Source organism: Pholcus phalangioides, unplaced genomic scaffold (assembly GCF_987345545.1).
Source record: "Pholcus phalangioides strain wild (caught in Gottingen) unplaced genomic scaffold, Ppha-v1.0 ptg000010l_1, whole genome shotgun sequence".
In the NCBI taxonomy this organism is placed as follows: Eukaryota; Metazoa; Arthropoda; class Arachnida; order Araneae; family Pholcidae; genus Pholcus; species Pholcus phalangioides.
Window position 1 is genome coordinate 11,973,852 of NW_028301603.1, and position 25,776 is coordinate 11,999,627.

The following is a 25,776-nucleotide window of genomic DNA, read 5'->3' on the forward strand; positions in this document are numbered from 1 at the left end:
AGGGTCGCTAGATATTTCGATCCCCCCCGGAACTTCAAGTTATCCATTTGCCTGTTTCTGCTTCAAAAAATGAGTAATTAACCTGTGGAATTACTTCGATATACTTTATCGTACCATAATTAATTTTAAAACATCCTAAAATATATGTGAATTTATGCAGTTGAACATTAAAAGACAATACGGAGACATTAATTTTCATGTTTGAGAAGATATAAATAAAAAGTTGAAATCAACGTCATTGCCTGGATATCCAATTCAAAAGTAGGTTCGGCTAATTACTTCATATTTAATATCTCCTGGGCTTCGTATATCTCTAAGCGAACTCAATATTTCAAAAACCGAGAATTCGATACAATTTCTAAAATGATTCATTTGGTGGAAAATCCCACTAAATTTTCGCATTTCTACGATAAAAATCGGCAATTTCAACACTGATTTCTATGGGGATCATCCTTTGCTGACCCTGAAAGTGATGCTGATGATGATTATGGCGTCTATTCAAAAAGCCTCATTACTGAGAGGACTGAAAAAGTGACAAACCATTACAAAGGTATAAACTATTACACATATACTAACAGGATTAGAGAAGTGACAAACCATTGTAAAGGCATATACAGCACGTCTGAAACGCATTGCTAGGGAACCACGGTAACCAAAGTAAACGTTCGGAAAGTGATTGTTGAGGCCCAAAAACCATTGTTGCTCTACAGTTTTTCTGTCAATTTGGGGCACTTGCCCTGCTCTGACGAAATTTTAAAGTAGCCTAATTCGGGTCCCATTTGGTACATTTGCAAATTTTGGCAACGATCGATCCAAAATTGTAGATTCGTATAGAGAACACACACACAGAAAATAAATTTTATAGATATAGATTAGAATCTTTTTGTTGCGGATACGGGTCCACTAAAAAACAAAATACGGCAACTTGCTCTTCAGAGTTAATTTACAATTTTAAAAAAAGTAAACAAAAATCTAGAAATAAGTAAAAGTGGGGGGCGATTGTTGTTCGTTTCATAACAATGCTAATTAATGTAGCGTGTTCAATGATCCCTCTAATGAAGGTTCATCCACTTTAAGTGTTGCTCCTTGAAATAATATAAAAATGGCAACAACAAACTTCCATTGATTCAATAAGCACTCCAGGAGGAACAAACTTGCATTTTTTGGCTCCCCCACTCTTAATATTCTGAGCATCCAATTAACTCGGGTTCGAGGATGATAACGATAACAATTTCCGTAAAAAAGAGAGAGAGAGAGAGTAGTTTGTGGGAGAGGAGGAGGAGCTCGTCATCAACAACAAGTTAACTTGCATCGCCGCCTATTTTGGAGCCTTGGGGGGGGGGGAGAATTTGCATAATTTCATTATTTAAGTTGATTTTCTCCGCAAAAATATTGATGTGAATTTTCTCGCTGGAGCGAGGGGAAAACCGCTACGAAAATTATTAGATCATCATTATTATTATTACTGCTATGCGTGAAAATTCTGGTAATTTTCTCGTTTACACTCGCAACAATGGATAATGGTCGTCGTAATCTCGATATTGCGTAATGGTAACTATTCTGTAACATAAAATCACAAACTTGAAAAGGCCCTGTTTCTATGCAATGGCTACGTTTTTTTTTGAAGTTTTCATTTTACTCTTGAATATATTGGGAACCACCGTTTGACCCATCGGGAATAAATTATGTGTATCTACAAAGAGGCTTGGCCCCCTCACATCCTGCAGCAGAGCCCCAGGCTGGGATAGTTGGCGGGCCCCCAAATCAGTTTTTTTACGGGCCCCCCCCCTCTGTGGTTATTTTATAGCGTGAAAATCTCAAAAAGTGGTAAGAATCGTTCGGGCCCCTGTCAGCCCTGCCCTTGTGGGGGCCATGCCGAGAGGTATGTGTATATGTATAATATACCCATACCTCTCGTACGACGAGCGGTTGGTGAGAGAACGGCCACTTTACGACCCACTGGACATCCCGTATATGTTACGGTAAGAGTGATCAATCCGGTTATTATGATTAATGACCGCACATTTTCGCAAGTTTGATGAATTTGCCTAAATCATATACACCGGCGGTCATACGGGAAACCCAAGCGCCGTTGGTATAAACATGATAAACCGTACCAAATTCGTCACATTTGCCGGTTATTATGCATAAACGCCGGTAAAAAAGTAATGATTTTTTTAGTATTTATCAAATTTACCAATGGGGGTACATTACCAGCTCGGGTATTAGCCTATGCATAATCGCCGGTACAAGTGATAAATTTATCAAACTTGGCGAGACAATTGGCGATTATGTATAATAACCTATTTCTCACATTTACTGTAGCACATGCTATATAATCAAACGAACATGGATTCTCAAGCCAATGCGTGTGAAGCTTATTACTACTCTAGTAATAAGTAGTAATAAATAGTAGGAAGAGTAATAAGCTTACCAGTTAAATAACAATACCAGTGCTCGCAACACATCGGGGCAGGGTACCCAGGGCGTGGCGCATTGCATATAGTGTATAACCTTCATGGGGAAGTTAAAAGGTTTCATTTCCAGGGGATTTTGACGGATCTCATTGTTTTCTTGCTACTTTAACATTGAGAATTTTGCGATAGTGGAAGTACAAGATATATATATATATATATATATACACACACACACACAGTCTAGGGCCCAATAAAAATCCACGAATTGGGTCCCGGCTCCTCGATTGGGTGGCCATGGATTTTATTCGTTGTTGAAATGAATACAAATGAAAATTTTTCGTGGCCCTCGCAGAGGGGATGTCCGACAAGCTTCCATGTCGGGGTCCCATGTGGAAGGTTTCATTTTGGGCCCTGGATGAATTTCAATCTAAAATTATGCGAATTGGGTCCCGGGTCCTCCTGGATTGGGGCCCCTGGAATTTATTTGTTGATAAATGGAATATAAGTGAAAATTTTTCGGAGCCCTCATGGGGGGGGGGGGGAGGGATGTCCAATAATGGATGAATCTCATTGTTTTTTGTTGTTTAACATTGTAAAATTTGCAACATCTGTATCCCGAGATAAAGCCAGTTTGGAGCCATACTAAAATTATGCGAACTCAGTTCCGGGAAATTGGTTAGGGGCCCTGGATTTTATTATTTGTTAAAATGAATACAAATGAAAATTCTTCGTGTTTCCTCACAGAGTGGATGTCCGACAAGCTTCCAGGTTGGGGGCCCCCATGTGGAAAAGTTGACAGGTTTCATTTTCGGAGCCCTGGATGAATTGGAATCTAAAATTTTGCGAATTGGTCCCGGATCCTTGCGTGGGGGAACCTGGAATTTATTTGTTGGTGAAATGAATATAAGTGAAAATCTTTCGAGGTTCAACTGGGCTCCAGTCTCTAGTGTGGGGACGCTCATGGGGAAGTTTTCTGGGGGGCACTTGATGAATCACATTTGTTTTTTGTTGTAAAATTCGTCAGTAAGCTGGAGTTTTGACATGTCACTTTTCATAACACTCCGATGAAGGGGGACGAAGTAAACAAGATATGCTGTGAAGATGGGGGGGGGGCAGAGCCTCCCTAATATAAATATATAAGTAGTTACTTCCAGCTGTATATGGGGCCCCCAGAACTTCGGGGACCGATGATGTTGAGATGACGTAACCCCTCCACCCTCCCTCCCTCCAAGAAGTAAGCCCACTGAATTGTAGCCCATGGTAGGCGCGAATCCAGAGTCTAATGTAGGGGATTTATGTCATTTTATCTTCCCGTATTTTACAGGACAGACCAATTTTCCCCATACAAAACGGTTCCTGGGAGGGCTGATTGCCCCCCCCCCCATCCTATCGACCCCCCCCCCTCCCGATCCTTGCCTGGCCCATGTGTCCAGATATCAACCTCATTTATTGATTATAAATTCCGTTTATTTTAATTTAGTATGTAAGAAGGATTTTCTTTCCTGGATGAGGGTGGGGCCCCCTGGATATGACAAGGGGCCCACCAGAAAATAAAATGTGGTTCAAAGGGGACATTGGCCAAAAAAGGTTAAGAAACACCTTTTTAGAATGCTATTATCTACCATCACACATTGTTGAGAATATTTTTCTTGACATTATCGACACTTCCACATTGTTGAGAGAATAAAATTATTTAAATTCTTTATCCACTATCAGCATAGTTGAAAACATGTTCTTGACATTATCAACCGTCACACATTGTTGAGAATATCATCTTAACGCTGTCAACTATTATACCTTGTTGACAATATCGTTTTTAACATTATTCACCTTCACACATTGTCAACAATGGCATTTTTCAAAATATCTACTCTCGCACATTGTCAAAAATTTCATTCTTAAAAGATATGTCTATTATCAAGCATTTTCAGAATGTTTTTCTCTAAAATATATTTAATTATCATGTAGTATTGAGATTATTCTTAACATTATTTGCTCTCAGGTATTGTTGAGAACAATGTTATGCTAATACATTATCTACTATCACACATTGTTGAGAACATCATTCTTAACGTTATATACTATCGCAATGTGTTGAGAATATCACATTCTACTTTTGCGCATTTTGGAGAATAATATATTTGACACTATCTACTATCACATTTCTGAGAATACTGATATTATCATTATATACTATCGCGCATTGTTAAGAATACTATTATTAACATTATCTACTAACACGCATTGTTGAGAATATCATTCTTAACGATATCCTCAAAAATTTTGTATATTATTATTATTCACAATATCTACTATGACACATTTTTGAGATTGTTCTTCACATTATATTATAATCACAAATTGTTGATAATACTGTTGTTAACATTATCGCACATTGTTGAGAAACCAGATCCTACTGTGAACATTTGTGAGAATATTATTCTTATCATCATATACCGTCGTTCGTTGTTGAGATAGAATAGCATTCTTAACATTATCAAAAATCACGCATTGTTGCGAACATTATTCTTAATAATTTTTAAACATCGGGTACAGTATGTCCTTAACTACGCATAATAGCAGTCACACTCCTAACAATGAGCAGCAGTAACCATATCTTTAACAATAGTAGACATGTTGTTAACAATGCATAATTGTTAAAAACAATATTCTGTTATGAGCGAAACTATATTCATAGTTCCAAAATGATTTTTCGTATAGAAATTCCATTCCGAGATCAATCCAGTTGAAATATAACAGTTGATAAAAACAATGGATTCCAAACAAGTAAAAAAAAGTATGACATTATTGAGCCCCATGATAACAGAATTCCAAATTCCATTATCGTACAGTGTTGAGAATATCACTCTCAACATAATTTGTCGTCGCTCGCACATAGTTTAGAATATCACATTCCACTGTCATAAATTGTTGAGAATATCATTTTTAACACTATATTTACTATCGCACATTGTTGAGAATACTATTATTAACATTATCTACTATTCGATGTTATTTAGAATGCTATTATTAACAACATCTACTATAGTAAATTGTTCGAGAATATTTTTCTTAACAACATTCTATTAGTGCATATTATTATAACAATGTTATACTATTAGCTATATCTACTATCACTCATTGTTGAGAATAATATTCTTAGCATTATTCTAGTATCACGTGTTATTGAAAGTACTAACATTAATATCATCTACTGTCGTACATTGTTGAGAATATTTATTCTTAACATCATCTATCACACACTGTTGAGAATATCACTCTCAACAATATCTCCTATTGCTTGCACATTGTTGAGCATATCATTTACAGCATTTTATACTATATTACTAAGCCGTACATGCACCTCGTAAACAATCATCTGGAAAATTTCAACATTATATAGAATTACATATTGTTGAGAACACTATTTTTAATGTTATCTACTGTTTTCCATCACATCACATTGTACTAAATAAATCCTTAGCAGTGTTCAAAATGACTGTATTTAACCATCTTCTGGATGAAAATCCCTTGGAATGAACAGTTCGCGCGTGCTCGTCTGTACATATGTACAAAAGCACTTGTTATCACTGATAAGAGGTTTTCTTTTCCTTCACCCCCTCCCTCTCCTCTCGCCAAAAACTATTTTCTTTTTTAATCCAATCTTTGTAATGTGTTTGTAATCTTTGTAAATGTTTCTCCCTTTATACATTCTGGTTTTTTTTCTTTCTTTTTTTCAAACACCTGTTCTCCATAACCAAACTGTTGAAGGGACATTACCGGATTTTGTAATCGGCATGGGGTCTCCCATTCGTGTCCTTATCAGCACCTCTACTTTATCCATACTTTTTTTATATCCCCCCCCCCCATCAATGACCCTTGTAAAGTGACTTGCTTGGTCTTTCTTAAAAAATCAATTCTTTTTGCTGGCTCCTTCTTCTGAACTAATTATACAAACAATTATGAACTTTTCACAGAAACTGAGATAAACTCCTTTGTTGGTGAAAGCAATTTTCCTTCTTTTTCATTAACTGTGGTTAGCAAAGTACCACAATAGCAATGTCACATTAACAAATTAATGATTGGGAAGACATTGAATGAAATTTAAACAAATATTACGCAATGAAAAATTAATTTATCCTGATATCAAATTTTCTATATCAAATAATAAATAATTCCGACAGGTAAATTTAAGTGAAACAATAATTCGATTTGGTTATATGGATCGTTAACATCAAGTGAAGATGCTATTTATTTTAATTGTTATTTTTGTCTAGCTTTTTCTCTGTATTATTTAAAAATTTGCCATTGAATTAAAGTGAAAAAAAAAAAAAACGCGTAGAATGAAATTCTCTTACATTAGCTTTGGGTTGCCATAATTCATTTTTTATTTAATAAATAAATATATTTGCACCTATTTGTCCGATATACTTCGTTCTTTTTATCTTTCTTTCAGGTCAAAAGAAATAAGAAGATTTACGTGTATCGCAAGAGCAAAGATGTCATAGGGTCGAGATCATTTTACTAGCTTTTAGCTATTGCTCTCTTCCCTGTCCCAGCTTTCTTCACCATATTATGAATTAACTATTTTCTACCGTGTCCATTCAAACATTTTTTTCTTTCTCTTTGCATTTTCTGTCAAATATTGTAAATATGTAATTTAATTGTAAACTCTAATTTGTATAGCATTATTGAAATTGACTGGGGACAAATAAATTATGTTATGTTATGTTACTATTGGGCATTGTTGGAAAATATTATTATCAAAAATATCTAATATGACACATTGTTGGGAATATTAAATTCGACTATCGAAATGTTGCTTGAAATACTATTATTAAAAATATCTATCCTCTTAAACAGTTGAGAATATCACTCCAACATTATTTACTACACGTATTGTTGAGAATATTACTTAAAACGTTATCTACTGACACACATTATTTACATTACAATATCTACTGCCATTTCATTGTTGAGAATATAAGTTTTTACATTATCTACCACCCAGCACTGTTGAGAATATTCTTGTTAAAATCATCTTCCCATCACACATTGTTGAGAATATTATTCTTAACACTATCAACTATCACACGATGTTGAAAAAAAAATTTTCTTGACATTATGCATTATCATGAATTATTGGTAATATCATCCTTAACACTATCTACTATCACAGAGATATTTTTAATAACAATATCTTTAAGAATAATATTCTTGAAAATAATGCACAATATTCAGTGCCATATCCTTAACCACGCATAATAGCAGTCACTCTCGTAATAACGGGTAACCATAGCCACATTGTTGACAATGCGTAACAATTATGGAGAATAATTAGCCATTCCGAGTGGAACTAGACACACACAATTAAAAATGACACTTTTCTTAGAAATTCCATTCCCAAAATGAATCCAATTTGAATATAATTTATAAAAAAAAATCCCAAATTTGAATATTTCAATCCATGACCAGTCACATGGTCATGGATATGGGGATATGCCCATGGATATGAGAACTAACCAAAACAATGAAGGTCAAACAAACAGCAGGAGAAAAAAAAAAAGTATGTCATTATTGATCTCCATGACCAGAGTTCAACAAGTGTTTGTTGCTTGTCCCAATGCGCAAGAGTAATTATAAATACCCAAATATTTCAAAGAAAACAAAACGGCGTAGCTTGGATTCCTTCCATTGCCCGTTTTTAAGGTCAATTATATGCCTTACCGGCAACTTGTCGGTATTAGATACGCTCTGATGGTGTCTACCGAAGAAAGGAAAGTGAAAGTTATACCATAACCGAAATTAACCAAGGTCAAGGAGCCAAAAGAGCGTAACAATGGTAAATGAAACATGGGAAAAAACATGTCACAATAATTCTCCGTTGGTGCGGATTTTTTCTTTGTAACTAGTTTTCTGATTGGTTCTCCGGGAGTATAAAATGTCGGACGTTTTCCTAGTTGAGGCAGTTTGAGAACAACAGTCGAGTCTCAAATACATCTACTTGCAACAATGATCAAGTCAGCTGTAAGTATTAAAGCTTGAGTTTTAAGAGGGGGTCTCATACCTTTTAACATGGGTGAATTATATGGTAACCTATTCCTCTAAGGCCGGTACTACACTGTAAAAGTTTGATAAAATTCCCTTTTATAAAACTTGAAAAATCTAACCAATAAGGTTATTGGTTACATTCTAGAAAATGCAATCGGTGACTTTATTGGATGCATTTTTCAAGTTTTATAAAAGGACTTTTATCAAACTTTTATAGTGTAATACCGGCCTTATAGAGATATCATTAAAAATTCTATTTATAATTATTGATTTATTTCAAATGTTTTTACACATGTTCTTGATTGTATGTGCTAGTCTATGCTGATATAAAGTTTTACATATTTTAGATATTAATTTTAGTGTAAATTTTCAAAAGGAAATTCATTAAAAACAGCTTGCGCGAATGATAAAATACCATGACATCAATGTAATTGAATAGAAATTGATTCGAAATAAATTATATTGTTCGGCTCATGAAATGAAGCAAAAGGTTGAGATTTGATTGACTCAATCCTATTTAAAATTAAATTTTAAATTTAGAAATTTTTAAAATTTGAATCTCATATAAGGTTGTTAATAATAGTAGTGGTCAATGATAATCATATTTTCGAAAGTGTGTAATGGTAGTAATATTGGAAAAAGAATTAACAATCCCTGGCTGTTGCCCGCGGTTCATGTTCCTCTATATGTGAAGTACAACTTGTAATTAATCAATTTTGGAACATAAATTTCATTTTCAAGATCCTCCTCGTCTTGGCCATGGCCGCCATCGCTGCTGCCACCGCTGACGTCACCTACCACGGTGGCATCCACGGATACGGTCACGGAGTTAGCTCCAGGTACTTCCGTAAGGCACAGCCATTCGGATACGGATACGGACTCGGAGCCGGATACTATGGAGGACTCGGACTCGGTTATGGCGGACTCGGCTACGGTGGATATTACGGTGGTTACGGGCTTGGTGGTGGATACGGAGCCGGTTACGGTCTTGGTGGTGGATACGGAGCCGGTTTCGGAGCCGTCGGAGGCATCGGAGCCCACGGATCCAGATACGACAGCAGGGAAGACGCTAAAGTACGTGGTCTGGGACCTGTCGGATACGGACTCGGTGGATACTACGGAGGATACTTCTAAATCAAGTGAATTCTAGAGAAGGTAAAGCTCTTTGAGAATCATTTATTAATCGCATTTCTTTTCATTTTCTAGTCCTAAAATTAGGTGCAGCGTAATGTCTTTATACCGGGCACCCATGGGGACCAAACATTTTGTCCCTTAAACGGAGGGTTTGACTGTGTACTGTAAATAGTCCAGAGCCTCCTTCATGGTTTATGAGACAGATGCGGTAGTAAGAGGGCAACGCCATCTAAACGCATGGGCCTAACCGGGCACGCCTCGGAAAGGGGGGAGGGTGCTCGTGATAATGAGATCTGGCAGAGGGTTTTATAGATTAAGCATATAGATTGTGGAGCAAAAAATAATTTTGCGTCAGATAGGACCTCAGGAAAAATCATTGTACTCGGGGGCTCACGATGCTCTTAAAACGGCCCTGTAAGAGGGGCCCCGCCACGCGCGGGAAAGATGAAGTCGACTGATCTAATGTATATATGAATTGACATCATCATCATCATCGTGCCCCCCTATCCAGCTCCGATAGGGAGTTGCTCCAGAGCAACTTAAACAGGAATGCAGCATGGGGGCAAATGAATGGAACATGACGTATAGCGTTGGCAAGTGCATTGGTTCGAACAACCCACGGTTCTCTTACGAGTTGAATGGTGTTACTATCCCGGATGCAACTAAGGTCACCGATTTGGGAATTACCATTGACGAGCCGCTTAGGTTTTCTGAACACCGATAATTTGTAATAAGTTTGATACGAATGCGGTAGTGCCGTACGTTTGAATCCACTTATAGCTGAATTAAATAAATTTATTGCGCCATTGGTTTCAGAGCCGTCTTAACGATTTTACCGGCCCGGGCTGCGCTGCGACCCAGAAATTTTCGGGGCAATCTTGAGCCATGCTTTTATACACAGCACTTTTTTGGGAGAAATCGGCATCGATAATAACAGGAAATTATTATGGCATGAACAGGAATGTTGAAATTTATATATATGAAAACGAGTTGCACAAGCATTAATAAATTTCAGGCGTGATGAAAATTTTGAAACTAATGAAAGAAAAATTCCAGAATTAATGAAAACTGAACTTATTAATGAAAAGAAATAATAATTCGAGAATAAATGAAAATTAAGAATTAACGAAAGAAGAGACTCCAGAATTAATGAAAGCAGTGATTCCAGAACTAATGAAAGAAGTGATTCCAGAACTAATGAAAGGAGTGATTCCAGAACTAATGAAAGAAGTGATTCCAGAATTAATGAAAGAAGTGATTCCAGAACTAATGAAAGAAGTGATTCCAGAATTAATGAAAAAAGATAATTTCAGAATCGCACTGAAAGCTTTAAATAATTTGCCCCCTCCCCCCCTCCGTTTGATCGAGGGGCCCTGCGCTCAGGCCCCTTTGGCTCAATTGATAAGACACCCTAGACTAGCTTCTCTGATTTCGAGAAATGAACTGTTTGTTAATCAGAAATATTTAATAAGAATTTTTAAATTGAAAATAGACCGACGGGTCGAGAAGTTGATTAAGCAGTTGGATTTCGGGTCGCGGCGGATAAAGGTTAAGGACCACCCCTGCCCCGACGTGCATGGATTTTCGATAAAATTCCGCTATACAGTCTGAAAACCGCTAATACAGTCACTATATAGGCTTCACTCCTCAGCCTGATATGACGATAAAAAAAAATTTACTTCAGAAGAAATAAAGAAAATTTCCAGTCAACTTGTGACGTGGTGAAGAGACAAATTTCGAAAATTATTATTGCTTTTAATGGTAACAATTGGAAGCGAAATTACCGCTTATTGCTCTTCGGCCTTAATCAAGTCCACATAATTTCCCGCGAAAATATTGTGTGTTTTTTTTAATTTCTTTTCTGGAAATTTCCTAATTTCCTGGGCACGTGATCGAAAATTTGATTGCGTTCAGCCTTAAAGCTATTATAGACTTCATTAACGTCCGAATAAATAAAATAATTCTATTTCCTTCTTCTTTTTTTTTTTCCTTCCAGATTTCATCTCCCGGATTCAATCAAGCAGGATTTCTCTAAATAGGATTCCGTTCAATCTCCTAAGGAGATGGAAAATTTCGGAACTAATTTTCGGGGAAAAACGATTTTTTTCCCTCCCTCTTAATTTTTGTTTTTCCCCCTCTTTCTCCAACAAAATTTTCTCCTTCAAATCATATTTAAATTAATGACTTTTTATTTTTCCCCCCTTTCGCTCTCTCAGAGATGAAAGGCTTTTGAGGATTTGTGGACATTATAATGAAATTGGTTCTCGTTAAATTAGATGTAAATTTGTTGAATAAAAATCAATATTTGTTTCTGATTTTTTTGTGTTTGGACAAATCTGTTGATTTGTAGCTTTATTGGATAATTATTTATAATGACATCAGAGGGATAAGAACGCTCGAGGAAGTAATCGAAGTCACTGAATAATAATTTCGAAATATTAGTGTAGTTATGGGCTGTTCCTATGTATACCGTCTGCACGAAAAGTTTCAGGACAGTTACTTTTTGACGATAGTGTCTGCAGCGACGAGTGCCAAAGATGACGCTACCATAGACTGACCCTATTTCTTCTAGAGAAATACGGGACATCGGGATTCCAAATACGGTAAAATACGGGACATCGCTAATTATCGCCAAAACCAAGCAAAGTTGCCAAATATTGTTGAGATTACGGAAAATCACAATGGCGGGAAAGGATGCATTACTACAAGTAGCAGTGGATTAAAATGTATTCCACGAAAAAAAACCGTTCACCATGGCAAATGTGGGAGATTAATATTCTCATATACAGTAGTAATTATCATAAAATAATTTCTGAGTTGAAAAATAATGTCAATCTTTGACTTTAATAGAGAATAAAAATTCAAGTAGGCTTCGTGTAAAATACGGGGAAAAACCGGGACACTTTTGCCAAAAAGTCGGGACGGCCAAAAAAACAGAAAATACCGGAACTGTCCCGGGAAATACGGGACGTATGGTCACCCTTCGCTACCATTCTCTCACCTTCTACCTTCTATTGTTTTTTTTTTCAGGATGAGTAATTGTTGCTTATTCTTCTTGAGATTTTTCGTCTAGGGAACCAGATCCGTTGTTTTCGGCCTAAAATTTGGTTAGTTCCCTCGGACGAGGGTCAGTTTCGCTGCCCGCAAAAGCTGTCAATCGATTCCGAGGGTCAATTGCACTTGACCCCCCCCCCCTCTTATCAGACGGGTTATCTGCATGGGATGGGGGGATAGATAAGATTCACCGAACATTATCTTATCTGTAGTAGATCAAAGATGGTTAAAGAGTTCCCGAAAATTACAAAGTTTATAACGAATATGAAATTCAAGAAACCTGGAGAAGCGTTAAACGCAATTGTAATGCAAAGAATGTATTGGGAAGAAAATTTGACGGTATTTTTGAAATTGTGTTCAAACCATAATCACGAGCCTGAGAAGAATTCGAACATCATTTCTAACAATGCGAAACTGAAAGCTGGTAAGCTGTTAGCAGGGCTTCCACTGAAAAAATTAGAAAAATCAGGAAAAAACAGGCTTAAAAAAGTAGGACTGAGGAAGTCACCCTCCTTAGACAACATAATCATACCATAATGAAACAAAAATTCCCTAAATTTTTTTTCCATTGCACTATTTCATTATCCTATAAGATTGACTCAAGCCAAGGCAAAACGACTAATAATTTGGTTACAGAAACCGTTTTTTGGCCAAAACAGTGTACTACCAACCACAGATAGTTATTTTCTGTCTCTCCTCACAATATATATTACTTTTTTTTTGGAGTTTACCAAAGTGCACAGTCTGCCAACTTTCTTCGACAATGCACATATTTTTTTTTTTAAAAGAATGACTCTGATTTGGAGACTACTTTTAAAAGCACAGTGCAAAATGTGTTAATCACATGGTCCGATATAAATAAGTCAAGTTGAACCAGATAGCTTCAATAGCTCTGTAATGGCGTGGTGGTAAGATGCTCGTTTACCACCGTCGGTTCCGGGTTCAAACGCGAGGAAGGATATAGATAAGATGTTTTCCCTCTATAAAACGAGCTTGAGGCGACCATCAGTAGACAGCACTTTCATTTCCAGCCCATCTCATTAATGGCAGTAAATTGCAATATCGCGATAGGGCCAGAGTTGCTGTTTGGTGAAGTAGATAGTTTCACTGTCCATCTCTTTTTTTTTGTTTAAATAGGGATTTGTTTACATTTTACTATTCGATACCAGTGTAATCATTTTTGACAAATGAAGCACTTTCATTTGGAATATTGTAAATATCGTTTATGCCTTTTGATGCTTAAAAAATGCAGAATCACAATTGAATGCTATTGAGCAGCATTAGAATCACCAAACCTAGAACAGGCCTATGTATCCAACTGCTTTGTAATGCAAACCGTTGTTTCACCTATTTGTTCCATAATTTTGAATGATGAATGTTAGTTACTGTCCAAGACCATGAAGTGTTAAATACAAATTTTTTTCTATCCAGACAGAAGTTTTTAATGACTACTATACTTGTTGAACCCTCAAACTAAGCAAATGAAAAATTAATAAACCAAATGGTCCACATATACCCTCCAAATAACCTTGAAAACGATACAATTACTGCTTTTACAGAATCATTAATTACAATCTACAACATTTGTAACATTTTGCAATGTATCGATGACTTCCCTGTTGAATTCGAACCAATTACACGAATTTTTTGGTAGGATTTGGTAAAAAAAGTAGGGAAAAAGTAGGAAAAGTATGACGAGTGGGAACCCTGTGTTAGGGATTTCAGCGAGTTACTCCAGAAGTTAATAATGAAAGAAATTAGTGGTGGTGGTCAGATTATGCCGAAAAAAATAAACGTTAAAGACATGCAATATATAAGAAAAAGTGTTAGAGCATGGCGTGCGTGAAATCCCTCTAACTCTCTACCCAAGAACGCTGAGGAAGACATTGCATTTTTTCGGCTCGAAATGTATTAAGAAATTGAATTTTCTGGATGTTAAATTCCAAAACTAATATTTGGTAAGAAACGTGATTTGTCTCCTACGGGAATCGAAACCGGGTCCCCTTGCATACCGGGCAAATATGAATACACCAGAGACACGCTTTTCAGTTCCTTAAAACACGCATTAGTAGCGTGAAACGCTGAGTGGAGACGTTTTAGCCTCCTTCAACTACAGCAATTTTCGCCCCAGTTGGCGTTTTGGTATTAAGAGATGGTATTTTTCGTCCCGAAATATACGGATAAATTGAATATTTTGGATGTTATGCCGAAATTAATATTTAGAAAGAAAAGTGAGGGGCCCGGGTTCGATTTCCGGAGGAGTCAAATCACTTTCTTTTCCAAATATTAGTTTCGCCATAACAACCATAATCCATTTCAATTTCTCAACGCTAAAGAAGTCCATGAGCCCAACCACGCACAGCCCGGGAGTCTCAAGTGCAGAGTTTGGGGGGTTCATGAAAATTAAATCTGATTAAAAATTTCAAGAATAAGCATACAAGTTGGTAGGCAGACATGTTCAGCCAGGTAGATCGCCTCCCAGGAAAGGAGAACCGCACAGAACCCACCAATGTTTGATGATTCCAATATTTGAAAGCTATTTCATATTATGGATGCAATAACAATCCAAAGAAATGAAGTTTAATAATAAGGAATCGGAATATCAAATAAATAACACGAGGAATCTCGTCCCGACGTAAGACAAGGAATTCCATGTGGAAAAGTTGACAGGTTTCATTTTCGGAGCCCTGGATGAATCGGAATCTAAAATTCTGCGAATTGGTCCCGGGTCCTTGCTTGGGGGAACCTGGAATTTATTTGTTGGTGAAATGAATACAAGTGAAAATCTTTCGAGGTTCAACTGGGTTCCAGTATGGGGACCCTCACGGGGAATTTTTCTGGGGGCACTTGATGAATCACATTTGTTTTTTGTTGCTTTGTAAAATTCGTCAGTAAGCTGGTGCTTCGACATGTCACTTTTCATAGCACTCTGATGAAGGGGGACGAAATAAAAATATAAATATATAAGTAGTTACTTCCAGCTGTATATGGGTCCCCAGAACTTCGGGGACCGATGATGTTGAGATGACGTGACCCCTCCACCCTCCCTCCCTCCAAGAAGTAAACCCACTGAATTGTAGCCCATGGTAGGCGCGAATCCAGAGTCTAATGTAGGGGAGAGCCGATTTATGTCATTTAATCTTCCCGTATTTTACAGGACAGACCAATTTTCCCCATACAAAACGGTTCCTGGGAGGGGTGATTGCCCCCCCCCCCATCCTATCGACTCCCCCCCCCCCTCCCGATCCTTGCCTGGCCCATGTGTCCAGATATCAACCTCATTTATTGATTATAAATTCCGTTTATTTTAATTTAGTATGTAAGAAGGATTTTCTTTCCTGGATGAGGGTGGGGCCCCCTGGATATGACAAGGGGCCCACCAGAAAATAAAATGTGGGTTCAAAGGGGACATTGGCCAAAAAAGGTTAAGAAACACCTTTTTAGAATGCTATTATCTACCATCACACATTGTTGAGAATATTTTTCTTGACATTATCGACACTTCCACATGGTTGAGAGAATAAAATTATTTAAATTCTTTATCCACTATCAGCATAGTTGAAAACATGTTCTTGACATTATCAACCGTCACACATTGTTGAGAATATCATCTTAACGCTGTCAACTATTATACCTTGTTGACAATATCGTTTTTAACATTATTCACCTTCACACATTGTCAACAATGGCATTTTTCAAAATATCTACTCTCGCACATTGTCAAAAATTTCATTCTTAAAAGATATGTCTATTATCAAGCATTTTCAGAATGTTTTTCTCTAAAATATATTTAATTATCATGTAGTATTGAGATTATTCTTAACATTATTTGCTCTCAGGTATTGTTGAGAACAATGTTATGCTAATACATTATCTACTATCACACATTGTTGAGAACATCATTCTTAACGTTATATACTATCGCAATGTGTTGAGAATATCACATTCTACTTTTGCGCATTTTGGAGAATAATATATTTGACACTATCTACTATCACATTTCTGAGAATACTGATATTATCATTATATACTATCGCGCATTGTTAAGAATACTATTATTAACATTATCTACTAACACGCATTGTTGAGAATATCATTCTTAACGATATCCTCAAAAATTTTGTATATTATTATTATTCACAATATCTACTATGACACATTTTTGAGATTGTTCTTCACATTATATTATGATCACAAATTGTTGATAATACTGTTGTTAACATTATCGCACATTGTTGAGAAACCAGATCCTACTGTGAACATTTGTGAGAATATTATTCTTATCATCATATACCGTCGTTCGTTGTTGAGATAGAATAGCATTCTTAACATTATCAAAAATCACGCATTGTTGCGAACATTATTCTTAATAATTTTTAAACATCGGGTACAGTATGTCCTTAACTACGCATAATAGCAGTCAGACTCCTAACAATGAGCAGCAGTAACCATATCTTTAACAATAGTAGACATGTTGTTAACAATGCATAATTGTTAAAAACAATATTCTGTTATGAGTGAAACTATATTCATAGTTCCAAAATGATTTTTCGTATAGAAATTCCATTCCGAGATCAATCCAGTTGAAATATAACAGTTGATAAAAACAATGGATTCCAAACAAGTAAAAAAAAGTATGACATTATTGAGCCCCATGATAACAGAATACCAAATTCCATTATCATACAGTGTTGAGAATATCACTCTCAACATAATTTGTCGTCGCTCGCACATAGTTTAGAATATCACATTCCACTGTCATAAATTGTTGAGAATATCATTTTTAACACTATATTTACTATCGCACATTGTTGAGAATACTATTATTAACATTATCTACTATTCGATGTTATTTAGAATGCTATTATTAACAACATCTACTATAGTAAATTGTTCGAGAATATTTTTCTTAACAACATTCTATTAGTGCATATTATTATAACAATGTTATACTATTAGCTATATCTACTATCACTCATTGTTGAGAATAATATTCTTAGCATTATTCTAGTATCACGTGTTATTGAAAGTACTAACATTAATATCATCTACTGTCGTACATTGTTGAGAATATTTATTCTTAACATCATCTATCACACACTGTTGAGAATATCACTCTCAACAATATCTCCTATTGCTTGCACATTGTTGAGCATATCATTTACAGCATTTTATACTATATTACTAAGCCGTACATGCACCTCGTAAACAATCATCTGGAAAATTTCAACATTATATAGAATTACATATTGTTGAGAACACTATTTTTAATGTTATCTACTGTTTTCCATCACATCACATTGTACTAAATAAATCCTTAGCAGTGTTCAAAATGACTGTATTTAACCATCTTCTGGATGAAAATCCCTTGGAATGAACAGTTCGCGCGTGCTCGTCTGTACATATGTACAAAAGCACTTGTTATCACTGATAAGAGGTTTTCTTTTCCTTCACCCCCTCCCTCTCCTCTCGCCAAAAACTATTTTCTTTTTTAATCCAATCTTTGTAATGTGTTTGTAATCTTTGTAAATGTTTCTCCCTTTATACATTCTGGTTTTTTTTCTTTCTTTTTTTCAAACACCTGTTCTCCATAACCAAACTGTTGAAGGGACATTACCGGATTTTGTAATCGGCATGGGGTCTCCCATTCGTGTCCTTATCAGCACCTCTACTTTATCCATACTTTTTTTATATCCCCCCCCCCCCATCAATGACCCTTGTAAAGTGACTTGCTTGGTCTTTCTTAAAAAATCAATTCTTTTTGCTGGCTCCTTCTTCTGAACTAATTATACAAACAATTATGAACTTTTCACAGAAACTGAGATAAACTCCTTTGTTGGTGAAAGCAATTTTCCTTCTTTTTCATTAACTGTGGTTAGCAAAGTACCACAATAGCAATGTCACATTAACAAATTAATGATTGGGAAGACATTGAATGAAATTTAAACAAATATTACGCAATGAAAAATTAATTTATCCTGATATCAAATTTTCTATATCAAATAATAAATAATTCCGACAGGTAAATTTAAGTGAAACAATAATTCGATTTGGTTATATGGATCGTTAACATCAAGTGAAGATGCTATTTATTTTAATTGTTATTTTTGTCTAGCTTTTTCTCTGTATTATTTAAAAATTTGCCATTGAATTAAAGTGAAAAAAAAAAAAAACGCGTAGAATGAAATTCTCTTACATTAGCTTTGGGTTGCCATAATTCATTTTTTATTTAATAAATAAATATATTTGCACCTATTTGTCCGATATACTTCGTTCTTTTTATCTTTCTTTCAGGTCAAAAGAAATAAGAAGATTTACGTGTATCGCAAGAGCAAAGATGTCATAGGGTCGAGATCATTTTACTAGCTTTTAGCTATTGCTCTCTTCCCTGTCCCAGCTTTCTTCACCATATTATGAATTAACTATTTTCTACCGTGTCCATTCAAACATTTTTTTCTTTCTCTTTGCATTTTCTGTCAAATATTGTAAATATGTAATTTAATTGTAAACTCTAATTTGTATAGCATTATTGAAATTGACTGGGGACAAATAAATTATGTTATGTTATGTTACTATTGGGCATTGTTGGAAAATATTATTATCAAAAATATCTAATATGACACATTGTTGGGAATATTAAATTCGACTATCGAAATGTTGCTTGAAATACTATTATTAAAAATATCTATCCTCTTAAACAGTTGAGAATATCACTCCAACATTATTTACTACACGTATTGTTGAGAATATTACTTAAAACGTTATCTACTGACACACATTATTTACATTACAATATCTACTGCCATTTCATTGTTGAGAATATAAGTTTTTACATTATCTACCACCCAGCACTGTTGAGAATATTCTTGTTAAAATCATCTTCCCATCACACATTGTTGAGAATATTATTCTTAACACTATCAACTATCACACGATGTTGAAAAAAAAATTTTCTTGACATTATGCATTATCATGAATTATTGGTAATATCATCCTTAACACTATCTACTATCACAGAGATATTTTTAATAACAATATCTTTAAGAATAATATTCTTGAAAATAATGCACAATATTCAGTGCCATATCCTTAACCACGCATAATAGCAGTCACTCTCGTAATAACGGGTAACCATAGCCACATTGTTGACAATGCGTAACAATTATGGAGAATAATTAGCCATTCCGAGTGGAACTAGACACACACAATTAAAAATGACACTTTTCTTAGAAATTCCATTCCCAAAATGAATCCAATTTGAATATAATTTATAAAAAAAAATCCCAAATTTGAATATTTCAATCCATGACCAGTCACATGGTCATGGATATGGGGATATGCCCATGGATATGAGAACTAACCAAAACAATGAAGGTCAAACAAACAGCAGGAGAAAAAAAAAAAGTATGTCATTATTGATCTCCATGACCAGAGTTCAACAAGTGTTTGTTGCTTGTCCCAATGCGCAAGAGTAATTATAAATACCCAAATATTTCAAAGAAAACAAAACGGCGTAGCTTGGATTCCTTCCATTGCCCGTTTTTAAGGTCAATTATATGCCTTACCGGCAACTTGTCGGTATTAGATACGCTCTGATGGTGTCTACCGAAGAAAGGAAAGTGAAAGTTATACCATAACCGAAATTAACCAAGGTCAAGGAGCCAAAAGAGCGTAACAATGGTAAATGAAACATGGGAAAAAACATGTCACAATAATTCTCCGTTGGTGCGGATTTTTTCTTTGTAACTAGTTTTCTGATTGGTTCTCCGGGAGTATAAAATGTCGGACGTTTTCCTAGTTGAGGCAGTTTGAGAACAACAGTCGAGTCTCAAATACATCTACTTGCAACAATGATCAAGTCAGCTGTAAGTATTAAAGCTTGAGTTTTAAGAGGGGGTCTCATACCTTTTAACATGGGTGAATTATATGGTAACCTATTCCTCTAAGGCCGGTACTACACTGTAAAAGTTTGATAAAATTCCCTTTTATAAAACTTGAAAAATCTAACCAATAAGGTTATTGGTTACATTCTAGAAAATGCAATCGGTGACTTTATTGGATGCATTTTTCAAGTTTTATAAAAGGACTTTTATCAAACTTTTATAGTGTAATACCGGCCTTATAGAGATATCATTAAAAATTCTATTTATAATTATTGATTTATTTCAAATGTTTTTACACATGTTCTTGATTGTATGTGCTAGTCTATGCTGATATAAAGTTTTACATATTTTAGATATTAATTTTAGTGTAAATTTTCAAAAGGAAATTCATTAAAAACAGCTTGCGCGAATGATAAAATACCATGACATCAATGTAATTGAATAGAAATTGATTCGAAATAAATTATATTGTTCGGCTCATGAAATGAAGCAAAAGGTTGAGATTTGATTGACTCAATCCTATTTAAAATTAAATTTTAAATTTAGAAATTTTTAAAATTTGAATCTCATATAAGGTTGTTAATAATAGTAGTGGTCAATGATAATCATATTTTCGAAAGTGTGTAATGGTAGTAATATTGGAAAAAGAATTAACAATCCCTGGCTGTTGCCCGCGGTTCATGTTCCTCTATATGTGAAGTACAACTTGTAATTAATCAATTTTGGAACATAAATTTCATTTTCAAGATCCTCCTCGTCTTGGCCATGGCCGCCATCGCTGCTGCCACCGCTGACGTCACCTACCACGGTGGCATCCACGGATACGGTCACGGAGTTAGCTCCAGGTACTTCCGTAAGGCACAGCCATTCGGATACGGATACGGACTCGGAGCCGGATACTATGGAGGACTCGGACTCGGTTATGGCGGACTCGGCTACGGTGGATATTACGGTGGTTACGGGCTTGGTGGTGGATACGGAGCCGGTTACGGTCTTGGTGGTGGATACGGAGCCGGTTTCGGAGCCGTCGGAGGCATCGGAGCCCACGGATCCAGATACGACAGCAGGGAAGACGCTAAAGTACGTGGTCTGGGACCTGTCGGATACGGACTCGGTGGATACTACGGAGGATACTTCTAAATCAAGTGAATTCTAGAGAAGGTAAAGCTCTTTGAGAATCATTTATTAATCGCATTTCTTTTCATTTTCTAGTCCTAAAATTAGGTGCAGCGTAATGTCTTTATACCGGGCACCCATGGGGACCAAACATTTTGTCCCTTAAACGGAGGGTTTGACTGTGTACTGTAAATAGTCCAGAGCCTCCTTCATGGTTTATGAGACAGATGCGGTAGTAAGAGGGCAACGCCATCTAAACGCATGGGCCTAACCGGGCACGCCTCGGAAAGGGGGGAGGGTGCTCGTGATAATGAGATCTGGCAGAGGGTTTTATAGATTAAGCATATAGATTGTGGAGCAAAAAATAATTTTGCGTCAGATAGGACCTCAGGAAAAATCATTGTACTCGGGGGCTCACGATGCTCTTAAAACGGCCCTGTAAGAGGGGCCCCGCCACGCGCGGGAAAGATGAAGTCGACTGATCTAATGTATATATGAATTGACATCATCATCATCATCGTGCCCCCCTATCCAGCTCCGATAGGGAGTTGCTCCAGAGCAACTTAAACAGGAATGCAGCATGGGGGCAAATGAATGGAACATGACGTATAGCGTTGGCAAGTGCATTGGTTCGAACAACCCACGGTTCTCTTACGAGTTGAATGGTGTTACTATCCCGGATGCAACTAAGGTCACCGATTTGGGAATTACCATTGACGAGCCGCTTAGGTTTTCTGAACACCGATAATTTGTAATAAGTTTGATACGAATGCGGTAGTGCCGTACGTTTGAATCCACTTATAGCTGAATTAAATAAATTTATTGCGCCATTGGTTTCAGAGCCGTCTTAACGATTTTACCGGCCCGGGCTGCGCTGCGACCCAGAAATTTTCGGGGCAATCTTGAGCCATGCTTTTATACACAGCACTTTTTTGGGAGAAATCGGCATCGATAATAACAGGAAATTATTATGGCATGAACAGGAATGTTGAAATTTATATATATGAAAACGAGTTGCACAAGCATTAATAAATTTCAGGCGTGATGAAAATTTTGAAACTAATGAAAGAAAAATTCCAGAATTAATGAAAACTGAACTTATTAATGAAAAGAAATAATAATTCGAGAATAAATGAAAATTAAGAATTAACGAAAGAAGAGACTCCAGAATTAATGAAAGCAGTGATTCCAGAACTAATGAAAGAAGTGATTCCAGAACTAATGAAAGGAGTGATTCCAGAACTAATGAAAGAAGTGATTCCAGAATTAATGAAAGAAGTGATTCCAGAACTAATGAAAGAAGTGATTCCAGAATTAATGAAAAAAGATAATTTCAGAATCGCACTGAAAGCTTTAAATAATTTGCCCCCTCCCCCCCTCCGTTTGATCGAGGGGCCCTGCGCTCAGGCCCCTTTGGCTCAATTGATAAGACACCCTAGACTAGCTTCTCTGATTTCGAGAAATGAACTGTTTGTTAATCAGAAATATTTAATAAGAATTTTTAAATTGAAAATAGACCGACGGGTCGAGAAGTTGATTAAGCAGTTGGATTTCGGGTCGCGGCGGATAAAGGTTAAGGACCACCCCTGCCCCGACGTGCATGGATTTTCGATAAAATTCCGCTATACAGTCTGAAAACCGCTAATACAGTCACTATATAGGCTTCACTCCTCAGCCTGATATGACGATAAAAAAAAATTTACTTCAGAAGAAATAAAGAAAATTTCCAGTCAACTTGTGACGTGGTGAAGAGACAAATTTCGAAAATTATTATTGCTTTTAATGGTAACAATTGGAAGCGAAATTACCGCTTATTGCTCTTCGGCCTTAATCAAGTCCACATAATTTCCCGCGAAAATATTGTGTGTTTTTTTTAATTTCTTTTCTGGAAATTTCCTAATTTCCTGGGCACGTGATCGAAAATTTGATTGCGTTCAGCCTTAAAGCTATTATAGACTTCATTAACGTCCGAATAAATAAAATAATTCTATTTCCTTCTTCTTTTTTTTTTTCCTTCCAGATTTCATCTCCCGGATTCAATCAAGCAGGATTTCTCTAAATAGGATTCCGTTCAATCTCCTAAGGAGATGGAAAATTTCGGAACTAATTTTCGGGGAAAAACGATTTTTTTCCCTCCCTCTTAATTTTTGTTTTTCCCCCTCTTTCTCCAACAAAATTTTCTCCTTCAAATCATATTTAAATTAATGACTTTTTATTTTTCCCCCCTTTCGCTCTCTCAGAGATGAAAGGCTTTTGAGGATTTGTGGACATTATAATGAAATTGGTTCTCGTTAAATTAGATGTAAATTTGTTGAATAAAAATCAATATTTGTTTCTGATTTTTTTGTGTTTGGACAAATCTGTTGATTTGTAGCTTTATTGGATAATTATTTATAATGACATCAGAGGGATAAGAACGCTCGAGGAAGTAATCGAAGTCACTGAATAATAATTTCGAAATATTAGTGTAGTTATGGGCTGTTCCTATGTATACCGTCTGCACGAAAAGTTTCAGGACAGTTACTTTTTGACGATAGTGTCTGCAGCGACGAGTGCCAAAGATGACGCTACCATAGACTGACCCTATTTCTTCTAGAGAAATACGGGACATCGGGATTCCAAATACGGTAAAATACGGGACATCGCTAATTATCGCCAAAACCAAGCAAAGTTGCCAAATATTGTTGAGATTACGGAAAATCACAATGGCGGGAAAGGATGCATTACTACAAGTAGCAGTGGATTAAAATGTATTCCACGAAAAAAAACCGTTCACCATGGCAAATGTGGGAGATTAATATTCTCATATACAGTAGTAATTATCATAAAATAATTTCTGAGTTGAAAAATAATGTCAATCTTTGACTTTAATAGAGAATAAAAATTCAAGTAGGCTTCGTGTAAAATACGGGGAAAAACCGGGACACTTTTGCCAAAAAGTCGGGACGGCCAAAAAAACAGAAAATACCGGAACTGTCCCGGGAAATACGGGACGTATGGTCACCCTTCGCTACCATTCTCTCACCTTCTACCTTCTATTGTTTTTTTTTTCAGGATGAGTAATTGTTGCTTATTCTTCTTGAGATTTTTCGTCTAGGGAACCAGATCCGTTGTTTTCGGCCTAAAATTTGGTTAGTTCCCTCGGACGAGGGTCAGTTTCGCTGCCCGCAAAAGCTGTCAATCGATTCCGAGGGTCAATTGCACTTGACCCCCCCCCCCCTCTTATCAGACGGGTTATCTGCATGGGATGGGGGGATAGATAAGATTCACCGAACATTATCTTATCTGTAGTAGATCAAAGATGGTTAAAGAGTTCCCGAAAATTACAAAGTTTATAACGAATATGAAATTCAAGAAACCTGGAGAAGCGTTAAACGCAATTGTAATGCAAAGAATGTATTGGGAAGAAAATTTGACGGTATTTTTGAAATTGTGTTCAAACCATAATCACGAGCCTGAGAAGAATTCGAACATCATTTCTAACAATGCGAAACTGAAAGCTGGTAAGCTGTTAGCAGGGCTTCCACTGAAAAAATTAGAAAAATCAGGAAAAAACAGGCTTAAAAAAGTAGGACTGAGGAAGTCACCCTCCTTAGACAACATAATCATACCATAATGAAACAAAAATTCCCTAAATTTTTTTTCCATTGCACTATTTCATTATCCTATAAGATTGACTCAAGCCAAGGCAAAACGACTAATAATTTGGTTACAGAAACCGTTTTTTGGCCAAAACAGTGTACTACCAACCACAGATAGTTATTTTCTGTCTCTCCTCACAATATATATTACTTTTTTTTTGGAGTTTACCAAAGTGCACAGTCTGCCAACTTTCTTCGACAATGCACATATTTTTTTTTTTAAAAGAATGACTCTGATTTGGAGACTACTTTTAAAAGCACAGTGCAAAATGTGTTAATCACATGGTCCGATATAAATAAGTCAAGTTGAACCAGATAGCTTCAATAGCTCTGTAATGGCGTGGTGGTAAGATGCTCGTTTACCACCGTCGGTTCCGGGTTCAAACGCGAGGAAGGATATAGATAAGATGTTTTCCCTCTATAAAACGAGCTTGAGGCGACCATCAGTAGACAGCACTTTCATTTCCAGCCCATCTCATT

The 25,776-nt window shown here is 36.2% G+C and overlaps 3 protein-coding genes across 4 annotated transcripts in view; 2 read left to right on the forward strand and 1 right to left on the reverse strand.

The window, feature by feature from the left end:
• LOC149080928 (endothelin-converting enzyme 2-like) overlaps positions 1-25,776 on the reverse strand; it is a 312,513-nt gene that overhangs the window by 51,356 nt on the left and 235,381 nt on the right. The window lies entirely within an intron of this gene.
• Positions 8,401-11,793, forward strand: LOC149080929 (uncharacterized). Its single transcript, XM_089237299.1, has 3 exons — positions 8,401-8,444; positions 9,210-9,623; positions 11,599-11,793. Exons 1-2 carry the CDS (start codon positions 8,430-8,432, stop codon positions 9,600-9,602), a joined length of 408 nt encoding a protein of 135 aa, XP_089093425.1. The 5' UTR covers positions 8,401-8,429; the 3' UTR covers positions 9,603-9,623; positions 11,599-11,793.
• On the forward strand, positions 20,478-23,870 carry LOC149080930 (uncharacterized). Its single transcript, XM_089237300.1, has 3 exons — positions 20,478-20,521; positions 21,287-21,700; positions 23,676-23,870. The coding sequence occupies exons 1-2, from the start codon at positions 20,507-20,509 to the stop codon at positions 21,677-21,679; spliced, it is 408 nt and encodes a 135-aa protein (XP_089093426.1). The 5' UTR covers positions 20,478-20,506; the 3' UTR covers positions 21,680-21,700; positions 23,676-23,870.